Raw genomic sequence first — 19,248 nt, 5'->3', positions numbered from 1 at the left:
AACCATTAGAGTCTCCCCGTACAAGAAGACATTTTCTTCAAGATGTGATCTACATCTGAGTTTTTTTTCCGTGAATTGCCCTAGTTGTATGAATTATACTAATCACTGTGGAGCCTAAGGGGTTATTCCTCTGCATTGTGTAAAAAGGCTGCTTGATCCTATATACACAGATTCCCCCTTCTTGCATTGTCTCCAAAACATCTCCGAATCAGACAGTTAGTGGAGTCAGTCTGCATGCTCAGTTTGGTGTGTATTGCTAGAGAGTTTTAAATATTTTCTTGGGAGGGTGCATGTGATAAGCACAGGGCCAATCCACACTGTCCAGAGGGTCATGCCGCGTACACACAATCGTTTTTCAACATGAAAAAAAAAAACGTTGTTTTTCAGCATGTCCGAAAAACAAAGTTTTTCCAACTTCATCATTAAAAACGATGTTGCCCACACGCCATCGTTTTTAAAAAATGATGAACAAAGCGCGGTGACGTACAGCGGCAGTCTAATGGGGAAGTTCTATTTGCCTTTGGGCTGCTTTTAGCCGATTCCTTGTTAGTTAAAGACGATTCACGCTTTTTTGTCTGTTACAGCGTGATGAATGTGCTTACTCCATTATGAATGGTAGTTTTACCAGAACGAGCGCTCCTGTCTCATAACTTGCTTCTGAGCATGCGCGGGTTTAAAGCGTCGTTTTAGCCCACACACGATCATTTTTTACAAATCGAAAAACTACATTTTTAAAAACGACGAAGCCGAAAAACGATGTGAAGCCCACACACGATCATTTTAAATGACGTTTTTAAAAACGTCGGGTTTTTTCATGCTGAAAAATCATCTTGTGTACACGGCATTAGGATTCCTGCGTCTTCATAGGACATTCATGAGAGAATGAAAACTCCAGACATTGATAGAAGTCACAAGACTGCTGATGAGAAAAGGCATTTAGCAGTTTATATTTACTAAAATAATTGCATTTCCTGTTCTGAGCAATGTGGGAGACCAGATATTGTGAATGCTGGGTTTAGTAACACTTTTTAAGTGTTGTTGGTCAGTGTTTGTATGTGTGCGTGCCCCCCTTTTGAGTGGGCCTGTAATTTTTGAAAAAAAAATAAGGTTAACCTGTTAAAGAAAAAGGTAAATACTTATCTGCTGTCAATCTCAGAAGAGTCTTTAGCCGTATTTGGGAGTGAGATAATTGCCCGTACATATGCCCTCATAGCCTGTTTTCTTTTACAGGCTGGACTTTAATTATTGGTTGGGGGTGAGAGAGAGTACTCACGTATATGAGAAACTGTACCAGCCACTGCTTTGTGCCCCGCTGCCTTTGTTCACTTCCTGCTAGCTGAATGCTGAAGAAGCGGAGTGCGGTATAGGGGTTGGGGCTACCAAAAGAGAGTTATTGATTGCTTGACAATGTGAGGTCTCAGGTAATGGCAGGTGGAAGGTGAAGCAGAGCTGCGGGAGACATAAACCACACCTCTGTAGCAAGTTAGGGTATGTGAGCTAAACTGGGTGTCTCAGACCCAGGGCAGGTGCCCGATACTTGTGCTGATTCAATGCTGGAGGTGCACTGGAAGCTGCAGCACTTAAATGAGGAATAGGGTTGTCACCACTTTACTATATAATATAGCTAAATTGAATTATAAAACTGTTGTTAGAGAAAGAAATTAACATGTTTATAATAGTTTGCATTAAAGTGGAACTACAGACAAAGTAATTGGGCCCCACTTTATGCTTTATTAACAAGTGTTACGCATTGCAAATATTGACTTTGTTGTGTCAGATTTTGGATAAAAGATCTTTTTTATCTGTGGTTATATCAGTAGAAACCGTAAAGGTCTGAGGTGTAGATGTGATTGCAAACTGTGCTTAGCTCAGCATATTATCAAGCTATCATCAAGTTTCAGAACTCTATCCATGACAGTTAGCTTTGCCATTATCATATAATTACAGTACATTAAGGATATATTTATAAAGCCGTGAACTTGAGTTGACTTTCACCAAACATTCTCTGGTGGAGGTCCATGTGTAACATTGGTTCTCCACCAGATATTCTTTTGAGAAATTTAAAATTCACTGCTGTATAATATATGTATTGTCTGTTTCACATGTGGGAGCAACAAGATGTATTTTCTGTTATGCAAGAAGAGGACAGAGTAGATCAACCTGGTGTAGCACTGTGTGATTTCTAAAATGGTTAAAATCTATGGTACCCAAAAAGATCTATCTGTAGAACTCCAGATTTTTGCTGTCACAATCTTCTTGGGTTTCACCAGAGCTGGTCCTTCCAATGTGGCTTTCTTGTTACTTTGCTCACTGCACTCTACAATTATTTTTGTTGCTAGGCAACACATTTTCTCTAGGATGTCATTCAAGTTGAGTGTCACCAGAAGAGACTCCAGCGATATATCATGTGCCCTGTGAGTGGGTAAGTGAAGGTGATCTACAACCAGTTTACACTCCATTGCAGCCAGGGGACAATCTTACTAAGCAAGGGTCTTTTCAATTAATGCAAAAATGATTTCAACAAGTTTAAAAAAAAATATGTCACACAGATCTACACCAGGTAGCTTGACCCTGTCCTCCTCCGGATGTTTTCAATTGAAGGCTGCTAGACTTGGTCTTAACCACTTAAGCCCCGGACCTTTAGGCAGCTAAATGCCCAGGCCAGGTTTTGCGATTTGGCACTGCGTCGCTTTAACAGACAATTGCGCGGTCGTGCGACGTGGCTCCCAAACAAAATTGGCGTCCTTTTTTCCCCACAAATAGAGCTTTCTTTTGGTGGTATTTGATCACCTCTGCGGTTTTTATTTTTTGCGCTATAAACAAAAATAGAGCGACAATTTTGAAAAAAATGCAATATTTTTTACTTTTTGTTATAATAAATATCGCCCAAAAACATATCTAAAAATTATTTTTTCCCTCAATTTAGGCCGATACGTATTCTTCGACCTATTTTTAGTAAAAAAAAATCGCAATAAGCGTTTATCGATTGGTTTGCGCAAAATTTATAGCGTTTACAAAATAGGGGATAGTTTTATTGCATTTTTATTAATTATTTTTTTTTTACTACTAATGGCGGCGATCAGCGATTTTTTTCGTGACTGCGACATTATGGCGGACACTTCGGACAATTTTGACACATTTTTGGGACCATTGTCATTTTCACAGCAAAAAATGCATTTAAATTGCATCCTTTATTGTGAAAATTACAGTTGCAGTTTGGGAGTTAACCACAGGGGGCGCTGTAGGAGTTAGGGTTCACCTAGTGTGTGTTTACAACTGTAGAGGGGTGTGGCTGTAGGACTGACGTCATCGATCGAGTCTCCCTTATATAAGGGATCACTCGATCGATACGCCGCCACAGTGAAGCACGGGGAAGCAGTGTTTACACACGGCTCTCCCCGTTCTTCAGCTCCGGGGAGCGATCGTGACGGAGCGGCTATAAACAAATAGCCGCGCCGTCGTCCCGGATCGCTCCCCGAGGGAACCCGACCGCCGCATGTAGCGGGGGGGGGGGGGGGGGGTCGCGATCGGACCCCCCACCCGCTAGAAGGCAAGGACGTACATGTACGCCCATTTGCCTGTACGTGCCATTCTGTGGACGTACATATACATGTGGCGGTCAGGAAGTGGTTAAAGCCCACTTACTGACCAGCCCATGGACAACCAAATTAACCTGTCTTAACAGTATGTGTTAAAAACAGGTTTAGTCTGCACACATTTTCAAATACATGCGTAAGCTACAGGCCCCGCCAAGGCACCCTGGTATCTGTAGTCCTATCATATAATGTAATCCTAGCTTATGAGTGACTCAACAATGGAAGCTGCACATGCATTCTGATGGATAGATGGAGGGAAGATGGACTCAAGGGTACCCAACCCTTCTTAAAGGTACAGGGGCACACTGAGCACCCAGCACATAGCACAATGGCAAAGGTGTGTTGCCTGACAAAAAACAGGGATTTGGTATCGCTGTTATATTGAACGTATACTGTTAGGTTAGTTTGGTTGTCCGCTGGCTGGTTGGTAATTGAGCTTGGAGTTTTACTTGGATTTGTCCTTGGCTTTTTTTCTAACATATGTTGCCTTTCAATGCTGCTTGCTGCAATGGCCAATTATAGGTGGGGCAGTGGCTTTCTTTTTTGCTAGACTTGTTCTTGTGTTATCCATCTACTATAGATTTGAACTTCTGACCAACACCTTAGCTATCTCTGCTATCCATGATTAGAATGTCTTTTTTTTTTATCTTGTTTTCCATTGAAAGTTTATATCAAATCTTTTAAAGTATATACACTTATTTTCACTTATTAACTAAGAGGGCATAGAGCTAGGATTCATTCATAGTTTCTAATGTGTGTTTTTTTCTAATCTGACTATTTCTCATTCCTCTAGATTTTCTAAGTCCTGTGCAGAAGGATCTGGTGTCATCCCGTATATGCTGCTGTGACAGTGACTCCTCACGTACCTTGTCTCCTGAAACTCTGTGCTCCAGCCTGTGCAGCCTAGATGAAGAACGGCTGCTCTTGGGGTCTCCAACACAGCTGATTGAAGAGTCATTGCTCATCAAACCTCAGTCAGTTCTAGGTACCTATGATCGCCTTCGAGATCTGGAATGTGAGGACTCTTCATATTCCATGTCCTTCTCTGAGTCTTGTTTAAGCCCCAGTGAGGACGAGCTAATTTCCTTCCCTCCAATAAGTCGAGGGTCCGGTGTGCTCACTTTGCAAAGAAAGGGCTCGGATGTGGTGTCCTCTGGGGTGGTATCTCTAGACGAAGATGAAGAAGACCAACCCTGACCTGAAGTCACACTGCCACTCTTTCAACTGCTGCCGGTTTTGTCCCTCTTTCTTTTTTCTGAGTATGATACTTATTTAATAAAAAATCATGGACTAAGCAGAGGGCATTAACTCACCTAATCATTTTCTTTTCAAATTCATTTGATTTGAATGTTTATTTAAAAGTAGCATTTGGTTTTCCCTTTTATAGTGACTTTTTTCTCTTCAGTTTCCTTATTATTTTCACAAACTTGTGTCTGATTTATTTTATTACCTTTCTCTTATTTTCTTTCAGAACAAATGAATTGCCTGTTTGACCTGTCTTAAGCATTTGGTCTGTTTTGCATGACCCTTGCCCTGTGGTACCACTCTTGATCAGTTGAGGGTGTTTAAGCTGTTGTATGCATGTCTTACACCCCACTTAATGCCACCTCCAGCCCAGCTGATGGCGGTGGAGTTCCCAATTGGGAACAGTGGCAACATGGCTTGTCCCTGTCATCTTTTTGAATTTGTTTCCAGCTCTGTGGTTCCCTATGCTCCACAGATTCCAAACAGCAGATGAAATAAACATTGGGTATATTATGGAATCTGTGATATTAGTACAGCCTCAGGACTGTAAAAGGACTTGTGGAGCTCCGGTTACACTGTGGGGGACCCTCCTCCATGTGGGCTCTGCAGGCGCATGCTTTGTGCAGGGGAGACCCTTCTTTTCTAGCGTTTTGTACATGTCTGTATGCTGCTCTTGAAAGGTCTTGTGCGGTAACATCGAAAGTTTGTAACTCATTTTCCTGCATCTATGAAAATACTTGACCAGCTGTGTATATATAAAGATATATAAAAAGCAAAATGTGTACATTATTACACTGAACTAGGATAACTTTTTGATAATGACAGTGGAAGTCTGTTTTGAAGACCACGGTTTAAGGTTTGTCTAAAAGGTACATATACTGGCACATTCTTCACTTTTCTGAGTTCTAGGGTACATTATCATGGCCTATTGGATGACATTGAGAAATCGGAAAAAGAAGAAATTCCTCAGTTTGCATGGAATTGCCTAAATGGTGAAACATAGAATTTTATTTATTTCAAATTATTTGAATATAGGCATTATCAAGTTTTGCTTACTTAGCTTAATAATGCCTGCCTTCCCCTATATGGTCTTTTACTGAGGAATCTACAATGTTAAAGTAATGCCGCGTACAGACGATCGGACATTCCGACAACAAAACCGTGGATTTTTTTTTTTCCGACGGATGTTGCCTCAAACTTGTCTTGCATACACATGGTCACACAGTGTGGCTCTTCTGCTTGATTCTGAGCATATGTGGAATTTTGTGCGTCAGAATTTCCGACAACAAAACTTGATGTTGCTAAATTCCGACAGCAAATGTCTGATGGAGCCTACACATGGTCGGAATTTCCGACAACAGGCTCCCATCAAACATTTGTTGTTGGAAATTCTACAAATAAACAGCACAGCTTTTGTGAGTTAGACATGTAGGTGGGCGGTTATGAAAAATGTGTTGAATTGCATAAATGTGCATTTTTTTTTTCTTGAGATCCCCAGATATCTTGAATTCACCACTTTACTAGCTATTTAAAAAGTAGCCAATGTGTAAATTGAAAAAATAGTGAATTTTAAATTTAAGGCCTCGTACACACGACCGAACATGTCTGCTGAAACTGGTCCGCTGACCAGTTTCAGCAGACATGTTTGGTCGTCTGTATGGCCGACCGGACAAATGTCCGGCGGATCGGACAGGTTTCCAGCGGACAAATGTTTCTTAGCATGCTAAGAAACATGTCCGCTGGAACCATGTCCGTCAGACATGTTCGGTCGTCTGTACAGACTCACCGGACATGTCCGAGCGGACGCCATCCCTCCCATGCGTCGAAGTGATTCGACGCATGCGTGGAAGCATTGACCTTCCAGGGTCGCGCACGTCGCCGCGCTGTCTGTCCACGCGGATTTATGTCTGATGGTGTGTACAACCATCAGACAGAATTCTCCGGGCGGACATGTCCGCTGAAAACGGTCCAGCAGACAGTCCGTCCGTGTGTACGAGGCCTAAGGGTAAAAAAATTGAAGCATTTTTGGAAAGTTTGGAAAAAGAAAAAAAAGAGGATTGATCAAAATTAGGGATGAGCTTTGTGTTCGACTCGAACATTGTCTGTTCGTACGTTCGACGAATTTCGAACAAAACGGGTCGTTCGCGCCAAATTCGAGTGACGCGCAACGGCCCATAATTCACTGCGGCATTGCGCGCTGATGATTGGTCAAGCATGCACCATGACCCTGCATGCTTGGCCTATCACAGCGCGCAAAAAACGAAGAACCATAATTGGCCAAAGCCAGGGTGGCTTTGGCCAATTATGGCTCAGGGGGTTTAGTACACGCCCCACACTAAATAAGGCCGCCTACAAGGCGGCCGTGTGTAGTGTGTTGCGGCGTTGTTAAAGAAAATAAGTCAGTCAGTTAGAGAGAGACACAGTGTCTTTTCTGCCAGATAGATAAATAGAGCAGGCAGGCTAGTCAGTTTAGTTAAATTTACAGTGTGTAGAGGATATATATACATCCTAGGCATTGTACATATATTTATACACTGTATAGATTAGCTAGATCAGCTATTCCTATTTGTTAGGCAGTAGATTGTGCTAGCTGCAGTGCTCTAACGTGTTGTATTGCCTGTATGCTGTTTAGTTTACACCAAACATAGTACTCGGTGTTAGTGGACGTGTGCTATTTAATTGCACATAAACGCAGTTGCTGTTAGTGCACGTGTGCTATTTAACCACTTAAGGACCGGACCAATATGCTGCTACCTGACCCAAGGGGTTTTTACAATTCGACACTGCGTCGCTTTAACAGACAATTGCGCGGTCGTGCGACGTGACTCCCAAACAAAATTGGCGTCCTTTTTTCCCCACAAATAGAGCTTTCTTTTGGTGGTATTTGATCACCTTTGCGGTTTTTATTTTTTGCACTATAAACAAAAATAGAGCGACAATTTTGAAAAAAATTCAATATTTTTTGCTATAATAAATATCCCTCAAAAACATATATAACATTTTTTTTTTTCTCAGTTTAGGCCGATACGTATTCTTCTACCTATTTTTGGTAAAAAAAAAAATCGCAATAAGCGTTCATCGGTTGGTTTGCGCAAAATTTATAGCGTTTACAAAATAGGGGATAGTTTAATTGCATTTATTAATTATTTTTTTACTACTAATGGCAGCGATCAGCGATTTTTTTTTTCGTGACTGCGACATTATGGCGGACACTTCGGACAATTTTGACACATTTTTGGAACCATTGTCATTTTCACAGCAAAAAACGCATTTAAATTGCATTCTTTATTGTGAAAATTACAGTTGAGTTAACCACAGGGGGCGCTGTAGGATTTAGTGTTCACTTAGTGTGTGTTTACAACTGTAGGGGGGTGTGGCTGTAGGAATGACGTCATCGATCGAGTCTTCCTATATAAGGGATCACTCGATCGATGCAGCGCCATAGTGAAGCACGGGGAAGCCGTGTTTACATACGGCTCTCCCCGTTCTAAAGCTCCGGGGAGCAATCGCGACGGAGCGGCTATAAACAAATAGAAGTGGTTAATTGCCCATAAACGCAGTCACTCTTACTGCACGTGTGCTGTTTTTTTTGCCCATAAACGCATTACTAGAGGCCCCGCCTGGTGAGAAGTCATTTTCGCCCCCTCACCCCACTTCTAAACTCGCTGGCTGAGTCATTTCCGACAGCAGAAAAACACCCCCTCCCCCCACTTCTCAACTTTCTTTAATGTGACGTGTCACTGTCGTCAGCGCCCCCCGCTTCTCATTTTTAATGTGCCATGTCATTTTGCTTAGGGCCCCAGGGAGGTCAGGATCGGCACTGGGTCTTGTAATGACCTGGGGGAAGTGGTGGCGGGGAAACTCATGCTATTTTTTTTTCAATGATTTTTATCCATATTGCAGGGACCAAACATTACATTAAAGCCGCAAGCAGTATTAAATTACTTTTTTCTGAGAGTAATCTAATGTTGTGCAGGGACATTTCTAAACACGTGCCACTACTATGGACACCCAGCAGGTACGATATTTAAAATATTTTTTTTTTCACTTTGAGCATCATTAAAATTGCTGCTCCAGAAAAAAACTACAGTTTTTAAAAAACTTTTTTTTCCCATTGATACATGTTTCCTGGGGCAAGACCCAGGTTCTCAAAGACATTTTCCAACAATAACTTGAATATTGGGCTTTAAAATGAGCACTTTTGAATTCGAACGTTCGAGTCCCATAGACTTCAATAGGGTTCTAAATGTTCGCGCGGACGATCGGTCCGTTCGAAAGTTCTGGTGCGAACCGAACGCGGGTATGTTCGGCTCATCCCTAATCAAAATCTTCAAACTTGGAGGAAGAAAGAAAAGCTTGTATTAGTTTTAACCCACAACTGTAATTGCAGTAAACTAACCATGCAGACGTTTTTGCTGAAATCAATGTAACCAATATCAATGCAAAATTACAAAGTGTAAAAAAAAGCAGAACTCGAAATAGAGTTGATACATCTGCTCTGCTGAACAAACTCCAAGAACTTAGGGCCAGATTCACAAAAGAGATACGACAGCGTATCTCCTGATATGCCGTCGTATCTCTGTTTTAGGGCCATTCTAACTATGCGACTGATTCATAGAATCAGTTACACATAGCTAGCCCTAAGATCTGACAGGTGTAATTGAAGTACATCGTCGGATCCTAGGATGCAATACTTCGGCCGCCGCTGGGGGGAGTTTGCGTCGTAAACCAGCGTCGGGTATGCAAATTAGCAGTTACGGCGATCCACAAAGGTTTTTCCCGTCGTTACGTCGGCGCTAGTCTTAGATTCCCGTCGCAAAGATAGGGCTGCTTTAACATGGTGTAAAATTACTCCACCATGTTAAAGTATGCCCGTCTTTTCCGCGTCGCTTTTGAATTTTTTTGTTTTCCCGCACATCGCGATTCTCAACACGTCGGGGCGTCGTAATTTCGCGCAAAGCACGTCGGGAAACTTGCGAACGGAGCAAGCGCAGTACGTCCGGCGCGGGAGCGTGCCTAATTTAAATGGTACCCGCCCCATTTGAATTGGGCCGCCTTGCACCGGACGTGTTTACGATACACCGCCGCAAGTTTCGAGGTAAGTGCTTTGTGGATCGGGCACTTAGACTGAAAACTTGCGGCAGTGTAACGTAAACGGGTTACGCTGCGCCGCAGGTACGAGAATCTGGCCCAATGATTTTAAGTAGGGTTAAGGGACAGTTCACACCAGAATGCACTTGCGATCTGTAACAGGTGTCAGTGCAAGGCTAACCACATTTCAAACTCAGGTCACAAACGCAGCACATTTGCCTGCACCAGATCAGATGTACTATGCAATCCAGTTACATTTCATTTTGTAAAGTAGTGCATGCACTTCTTTTGGTCCGGCATGATTTCAGTCCATTCAAATGAAATGCACAACGTGTTCGTGTGCGATTCCTGGTGTGACCCAAATGTGAAAATTGCCATAAACAGACAAGAATACTCATTACTTATTTTATAAATGCTCCCTCATCACTTAACTGCAGCTGTTTATCTATGAATGATGTCCTTGTCAACATTACCAAAATAAGTTCAGTCTATAATGCACACAGTGTTGCACATAATTTCACGTGTCTATACTAGTTACATCTTACATATGACTTTGCTGTAACACTTCTGAATATTTATCATAGAGCTGTTGCTTAATTTTTTGCTTGCGATTTATGTTGGTGACTCAAAATACTATACATCTTCATAATATGTTATAGTAGCTATTATTCAAACAAGAGTAAGGGCCCTGTTTGTAAGAGCTTACAATCCAAAAACGATGGGTAGCTTTGAGGGGATGAATATTAGGTAGAGGTAGGGCTGGGGAAAAAATCGATTTGAAATCTGAATCGAGTAGCAAGGTCAAATCGATTCAGGTTTTTAAAAAAAAAAAAAAATGTTTTAGATTTTTCTTTTTCCACCAGGATCGGCACTGACACCGAGCTATGAGTAAGCACTGAGCTTCAGTGCGAAACGTCAGCTGTGTATCCCACTTCTTATTTTTGCTGTGGATTGTAGTGTATTTCCATTTTACTACTAAAGGACAATTTGGGAATTCCCAGGAGTGCAGCTGTCCAAAATCGCCCAGCCATAGGTAGAGGGAAGAGAGGCTTCCATGAACAGATATGTTTTCAGGGATCGCCTAAAGGCAGAAAGATTACTGATATCAGAAATCATATTTGTATATGATAGACACACTTTAACTTGTTTAGAATTGCAAATGTTTAGTGTCCTTTTTCACCACTCAGACTTGCCTGTACAGTGGAATCTCGGATTGCGAGTAACACGGTTAACGAGCGTTTCGCAATACGAGCCCTGTATTCTCAAAAATCCTAACTCGGTTTGCGAGTGTCGTCTTGCAAAACTAGCAGGATTCAAGCCACAATGGTGTGCAGTACTGCGTTTGGCCTGAGGTGGGGGGCACGGGAACCAAACTGCGCTGTTCGGAAAGACTCGGAAATATGCAGTTTCTGAGCCTTTCCGAGGTTTGCCAAGGTCAGCTGAATTGTCCGCGGCCTTTGTGTGTTTCCGAAGCTCTCTGGCACCCCCCGACCTCTGGCCACATGTGGTATTGCATGGCATTGAAGTCAACGCGGAACAAATTTTTTTCGTTTACATTGACTTCAATGGGCAAACTCGCTTTGATATGCGAGTACTTTGGATTACGAGCATTCTCCTGGAACGGATTATGCTCGTAATCCGAGGTTCCACTGTAATTGAAAAGTTCAATGCATGTTTTAAATTGCTTTCACTAGGTCGGGCACATCAGAGGATTATGTAGTGTTTTGAGTGAGGTTTCAGTCAAACAGGTATCTCAATTTGTTGATTAGTCTAATAGAGGTATACATAAAAACAAACATACTGCTTGCATATCATAAGCTTCTAATAACCAACTATTCTACTACTATTTACCTCTTGTTTTTCCATTAGCCTCCATCAAAGCTGCACCAACTTTGCATCAAAAGTTTTTTTGCATTCTCTTACAAAGAAATGGGAAATCAAACAAAATACCATTAGCACAAGTTCATAGAAATTTCAGCACTGAAATAGACATGAAAATCAAAAGAAGCCTTTGCTTATTAGAGAAATGGATGGCTATTCCCAGCTGCACAGAGAGGTCTAAGGTGGCCATTATGGTAAAAATGCACTTTTGTTATTTCCAAAGCAATATAAGGCCTCCTTCCCATGGCTGGTTAGATGTATTCTCCACGTTCAAGTAGCAGATTCTTGCAGCTGGAATGACTGGGGCATGAGAAAAGCAGCCGCCACTCAGCTTATATAAACTTAATGAGAGTCTGGCACTTTTTGGTGTGGTAAACGCTTGGTCTGCAGTTACATGTCAACAGCAGCTGCCACTATCAGCCTTCGTTTATAGAGGCTAAGCAGTCACTGCTGTTCGCATGCCTGGGTCATTCTAGCCATAAGAATAGACAGAGAATACACCTAACTGGCTGTGTGAAAGGGGTCTAAAAGTTAAAGACCTCAAACTGTGTACAATGATTTTGCAATCTGCACAAGAGTGAATCTAGAATCTGGACCACATCTGAGGATTTTACCACCAAGTACACTACAGGCATTACACTACAGTAGTGTTAGTTCATATTAAAATAATTTTCTTTTTTTTTATGGGTATGAACAGGCCTCAAATCAGTTAACTCGTATATAAACCTCATTTTTGGATTAAACCTCATGTAAACATGGCTAACTTGGTGATTGAAAAACGAATACAAGAACACCAGCTTTTGGATTTCAATTCATTTCATACAGATTATGAAATCGCCAATGCAGCTCTAATTTGCTGTAATTTTTTGATTTATAAAAGATATAATATGATTATTTATTAGATTAATGAAATGCATTAATTTAATTCAGTTAGAGTCTTCACAAAGGGCATTGAGAGTTAAGTTTTTTGATGAATTACTGTACAGTTAATTGTCTATTCCTTAGATCACTAGCAGAGTACAGCTTACTTTACTACAATTTATGGGAACCTAAATGTTGAACTGGAGTTTTACAGATTCTTGCCGATTTAATATAAATCTTTGAAGTATATATAGTATAATGATTTAAAAAACCTGAAGCAGCAAGCCGAGTCTGCCAGCCTTTCAAGGATGAGTCCCTTCTGCTAGAGCGTGTAGTATAAATACTGTTGGGAACATAGAAGCAACAAGAAAACACAGGTCAACATTTTTCTTCCCATGAGAATTTATAAGAAGAGATAAGTCGTTGGCCTACGTTATACAGTCAGAAATTCATTGGCAGGTCTTTTTGTGCATTAATTAGTCCAACATTTGCATCCCACTATCACGGAGGCTGCAAGCTCATAGGATGAAAGATTCTTCACCCAAGCTTTGCTTTGTTGGACTATACCTATAGTTTCAGGTGTATTCATTTTTGCAACCAAAGCAAGTTTTTGCTTTCAGGAAAATATCAGAACCAAAAATAGTTAAAATGAAGATGATGAAACTAGGAGATAATCTACTAGGAGATAAAACTTACTAAATGTAATTTTGTCCCCTGCAACGGCAGCTTAAATGCAGCAATAGGCTACACAACAAGATTATATGGATAACAGATACAGGCGTAGGAAGAGCTCTTTCACCCTGGTGGCTGTGGGAGGGTGAGGATGCAGTAAAAACAGGCACGAGCTGTGGTTTTACTGCCCCAGGCTGCCCATTGGAATTCTTACATTGCAGCCAGACAAGGCTATACACATGCCGCAGCCACTGCAATTTTAACTCAGGCTGATAAGTGTGACAGATGGCACTGCCTCTCGAACTCGCTCATTGAGATCAATGGTACCGCACCACAATCCAAGCAGTTAGGTCACAGTTGCGGTGTACATATCAAGTGTAAGGAAATCTATACACACATACGAAACACGTTCTCTGAACAGAACCCATCTAGCAAGTACTGTTCATATGTTCTAATGTGACAAGCGCCACAATTGGTCAAAAAGACCTGCCATGTTTTTAAAGAGAAAACAACCCTCAGCGTATGCAACAGTGTTATTTAACCCCCCAAAGTGAAATTTACTGATGGCACTAATTTTATTTTTTTGCTGACAACAATCATGAAATTTACTGACTGTCACGTTTTTTTACTGGCAATTCAAAAAATGTACATAACAATGGCAGTTTTTAAGTGCAACAGTGCAAATATCAGTATTTAAGTTAAACATATACTGTAGTTAGTGTAATTAACAATGTGTTTAAGTTCTAACAGAAGTAAAAAAAAAACAGGTTAGTTTAACCAACACAGAGTCCCCCCTTACAGTGCAAGGGGAACTCTAATGTAAACAGGAACACTGCAGGTCATGATGTAAGGAAGAATGCTGCAGACTTCGGTGTAAAGGGGAGCTCTGATATAAGGTGGTTACATCAGAGTCCACAGCATTCCCCTTTACATCAGGGTCTGTAGAGTTCCCCCTTGCACTGTAATGGGAAATCCTGCAGACTCTTCTGTAAATGAGAACTCTGAGGACACTGATTTAAGGGGGAATGCAGGGAACTCTGATGTGAGGGTGGGGTCTCTGGTGACCACAGACCACCTTCCGCAGAGTAAATGCACTAAAGGGGGTGGTTACTGATATAAGGGGGAACTTTTAGATCAGTGCCCCCAGCTTACTTTACTGTATTCACTCCCACTTACATCATCGGACTGGCCTGATGGCTCTGTCACTGACCTCCTCTCAGGTGCACCGTGTAGGACTCAGTCAGAGGGTCCTCTCCAGGCTCCAGTTTCATTCTATATTCTCGTCTTCACATCGATCTGACTCCTCCCGTCCTAGCGGCGCTTCCGATTTTGACACCTCTCCAGGCTCCCCCTCAGAGACTGCAGATATGATATAAGAGATGGTTAGTGACTGTAAACGTGATACATGAGATGGTTAAAGATTGTGGAAATGATACAACAGATGGTTAGAAATGACAGGTCTTGATACAAGAGATGGTCAGAGGCTGCAGACATGATGGATGATTAGAGGTCGTGGGCAGGATACAGGAGATGTTTAGAGGCTGTGAACGACGGAGGAGAGGAGGTATGGAGCCAGGGGGGGGGAGTGGATGGAGGAGAGACAGAGTCGGAAGAAGGGGTGGACAGAGGGAGATGCACAAAGTTGAGAGGGGTTCGAGACAAGTGGACAGAGGAGAGGGGGGGCATGGAACCAGGAGGTGAATGGAGGAAAGGGGGGGATAGAGTCAGGTGGACAGAAGAAAGGAGGGGGTGGAGCCAGGTTGACAGAAGGGAGGGAGTGGAGCCAGGCATATAGAAGAGAGGGGAGAACAGAGTCAGGTGGAGGGGAGGATGGTCGGCTTTACTCAACAAAAGATGGATCCCAGCTGCAGATCCCTTCAGAGGTGTCTTGGGGGTGACGAGCACAGAAAACTGGAAGTGTTCATGTAGGATTGTCATCCTTTGCCTGTTAGCTAGCCGTGCTGCACATACCTACAATTCTTTCACTGGTGGTGGACTGGTGGAAGTGTTACAATCGAGGCTGTGATGGAGGAGGTGCATGTCACTGACAGGATTGCCCAATTCCTGGCATGATCATCCACTCGGAATCTCTGCTGCGCTCCCACTCAGTCCTCTCCTAGCTTCCCCGGGCCTTGCTATAACTTTGTAAACTGTGCCATTACGTCCCCCCGTCTAGGCCGGTCGAGCCCAGCCGAGGAGCCTGGCGGCTTCTGAACCATATGCGCAGTTTCAAAGCCGGCCCCTGCTGCCTTATTTTTTTTTATTTACAGATCGCCACTGTCCGTAGCAGACATTTATGGACAGTCTATAAATTGCCTGAAATTTACGAACTGTCTGTAAAATTTACAGACGGTTGGCAACCCTGGTATGTAAGTTATTAAACTGTAAATTGGAACCTCCATTCAAAGCAGCAGCATATTAAATCATGGATCTGTGCATGTGCACTATAATACTCCCAGCACTGCGAGCACTATGACTTTTTTACTTTTACTGTTGTTTCCAGTCCTCTTTCAACTGAAAACATACTTTTGCTTGGTGATAACATGCATTAACATGTTAATATGTTAGTGCATTGTGTTGCAATTCATTTTGAATCGCACCCCAATGCACTATGCAACACATGTATGTTGAAGCTGTGTTGCCTGTGTGCCACATGCCATAGTAACACCATATGTTGCAGTGCACTGTGTTGTCAAAAATGTATTCTTGGACATTTTGGTGCATTGCCAACCCATTCGTTTGGGTTAACGCAGCAAACCAGGTCCCCAACATGCGATTAGGCCTTAATGTTGTCAGTATATATATGTGTCCCAAGCGTGTCGAGATCCTATGGGGTAAATGACCGCACCAGCCAGGAAGACACTGGCTGCAAAAAAGTCACTCATTCATTCAGTACTCACTACTGTGGTGCATTACTGCAGCCCATTCATTTTAAATGGATTGGTCGATCCCTTTAACTGCTTGCCAACCAGCCACCGCAGTTATACGGCGGCAGGTCGGCTCTGCTGGACGAGAGCACGTAGCTATACGTCATCTCTCCCAGCAGCCAATAGAGGGGCTCGCTCCTGACTCCCGCACGCGTGCCCAGCGGTCGTGATCACCGCTGGGCACCCGCGATCGCTCGTTACAGCTCCCGGTCCTGTCAGGGGAGAAATGCCTGACCGTCTGTTCATACAATGTATTAACAGCTTCCCTAGGGCACCCGCGATCGCTCGTTACAGAGCGAGAACAGCGATCAGTCATTTCCCCTAGTGAGTCCACCCCACCTACAGTTAGAACACACCCAGGGAACATAATTGACCCCTTCCCCGCCCCCTAGTAACCCCTTCCCTGCCAGTGGCATTTTTATAGTAATCAATGCATTTTATAGCACTGATCGCTATAAAAATGCCAATGGTCCCAAAATGTGTCCGCCATAAAGTCGCAGTATCGGAAAAAAAATCGCTGATCGCCACCATTACTAGTAAAAAAAAAAATAATAAAAATGCCATAAAACTACCCCTATTTTGTAAACGCTATAACTTTTGCGCAAACCAAACGCTTATTGCGTTTTTTTTTTACGAAAAATATGTAGAAGAATACTTATCAGCCTAAACTGAGGAAAAAAAAGTTTTATATTTTTTGGGGGGATATTTATTATAGTAAAAAGTAAAAAATATTATTTTTTTTCAAAATTGTCGCTCTATTTTTGTTTATAGCGCAAAAACTAAAAACCGCAGAGGTGATCAAATACTACCAAAAGAAAGCTCTACTTGTGGGAAAAAAAAAGGACACCAATTTTGTTTGGGAGCCACGTTGCACGACCGCGCAATTGTCAGTTAAAGCGACGCAGTGCCGAATCGCAAAAAGTGCTCTGGTCTTTGACCAGCAATATGGTCCGGGGCTTAATTGATTAAAGGCACTTTTTAATCCGGCACACCACAGCACATGGAATATGTGCTGCAGTGTGGATGCATTGTCCAGTACTGTATTACTATGATGATTTACTGCACATTAACAACCTTTTTGCTTCGCATTAACGCAACACAACATTTTTAATACTAGGCCATTGTGTGGCCCACCATAAAAGTCTGCAATTGAGGCCCCCTATGTTCACCAAATTGACCACTTGCACTTTGTGATAACAGTGGTTAGATCAAGAAACAGAAAAAAATCCCATATGTACTTTGTGCACAGCACTACTTAGCTTGTGTATATTTACATCAGGGGTGTCCAACATTTTAACCTTCCTGGCCCACATTAGAAGAAGGAGTAATCGTCTCTTGGGCCACACATAACATACACATAAAATACACTAACAATAAGGATAGCTGATGATCAGAAAAAGTCAGGCATATCACAAGTTAACAGTCACTGATATAGATAATGTACCTATCTGAATAATAATCTTGTAATTTTTTATTATAAAAAGTAAATGAGGGCAATATACAATAGATAAAATAATCACCCCTCGCTCTTTAAAATAACCTAACTTTGCTGCTTTGCAGCCTGAAATGAAGACAGACACAGTTTTTGTTTTATCCAGCAGTATTTAGTTAGCGCCACTTATAACATCCAAGTGAAAGATATAACACCAACATGTCGGAAACAAATATCAAAAAAGAATCACCCCCTCCTAAATATGACTTGTAAATTCAATCAGGTGTAGCCAATTATCTTAATGCCACACAAAGCCATTAGATTTTTAACTGTGATCAGCTGTGGTCATTTTGATTAGCTCAGCATGAAAAGAGCTTTCCTGGAGCATTTCCATCCCTGGTAATGCAACTATAGATCAAGACCAAGATCCCAGAGTAAACAAAGATCTTAAAGCAATCTTATAGCAAGAAATGTCAGAGATAGAGATAGGTAGAAGAATCACATACTGTGGATTAATGTATATAACTAGTATTATTAACATAAAAACAAGTCCACATCATATCTAATTCATTCCAGCAGGTGTTCTCGTTTTTAAATTAAATATTCACCAAACTTCTCGTTCCAGAAGTTTACAGTGGGTTTTACCCCTCCCAGGTGGATATCTCACTCTCTCAAAACCACTGAAAGTAAAAGAGGACATGTCTCCAAGATGTATATACTATATTTATCGGCGTATAATGCTCACTTTTTTACCCTGAAAATAGAGGGTAAACTGTGTGTCACGATCAGGCGTCAGGCTTGAAGGCCAATTGCAATAGTAGTGGCAGGACAGGTATACAGGCAGTCACTTCTGGCAGATGACACAGGCTCCCCTGAGATGCGGAGTCTAAGTACTAGCTGGTGTTCACCAGAGCTCCTGATGGTGGGGATGGATTTAGCTGTGAGATAGTACCAGGTCACGGTCCTCAGGTTTGCCCCACCAGGGTGTGAGCAAGCCGGGGTACAGTAGCGGATAAGCAGGCAAGGATTAAACAGCAGCGTGGTCAGTAAACAAGCCAAGGGATCAATCACGACTGGCTGCAGGTTGGGATCAGGCAGAAGAGTAGTCAAAGAACAGGCCGAGGGTCAAACACGGGTGGTTGCAGATTCGGATCAGGCAGTTTAGTCCAGGAACAGGCTGAGGGTCAAACACGGGTGGTTGCAGGTACAAATGGCAGCAGAGCAGACAAATAGCAAGGCACTGTCTGGGAAGGCACAATAATCTGGCAAAGAGGAAGTGCTGAGATAAGGCTTATATAGGAAGTTCATGGGAGGAGCAGGGGGTTCAAGGCAATCAAGACACAAAGCAGAGTAGTCTAAAGGATCATATAGGTTTATACAGCTGATCAGGCATGGAACTGTCCAGCATCCCAGATAGCTCAGTGGGAAAAGACAATGCCAGACACAGAAGAGGTCCCAGGTTCAAGCCCAGGTCCTGGCACTGTGCCTGCGTGTTATACGCAGGGGGCTGTGGAACGTTTTTTTCCTGAAACGTCCCTCCTAA

At 42.4% G+C, this 19,248-nt stretch overlaps 1 protein-coding gene across 1 annotated transcript in view; it reads left to right on the top strand.

Annotated features, from left to right (window-relative positions):
* The window catches only part of FAM131A (family with sequence similarity 131 member A), a 121,605-nt gene extending 115,986 nt beyond the window's left edge, over positions 1-5,619 (top strand). The window contains exon 7 of the mRNA XM_040349787.1: positions 4,390-5,619. Coding sequence (XP_040205721.1) covers positions 4,390-4,793 — 404 coding nt within the window. The 3' untranslated portion in view covers positions 4,794-5,619. The remainder of the gene's footprint in view (positions 1-4,389) is intronic.
* The last annotated feature ends 13,629 nt before the right edge of the window (positions 5,620-19,248 follow it).

The sequence above is a fragment of the Rana temporaria genome, chromosome 4 (genome assembly GCF_905171775.1).
Source record: "Rana temporaria chromosome 4, aRanTem1.1, whole genome shotgun sequence".
Lineage (NCBI taxonomy): Eukaryota > Metazoa > Chordata > Amphibia > Anura > Ranidae > Rana > Rana temporaria.
Note: the sequence above shows the minus strand (reverse complement) of the source record. Positions and strands in the feature narration are given on the sequence as shown.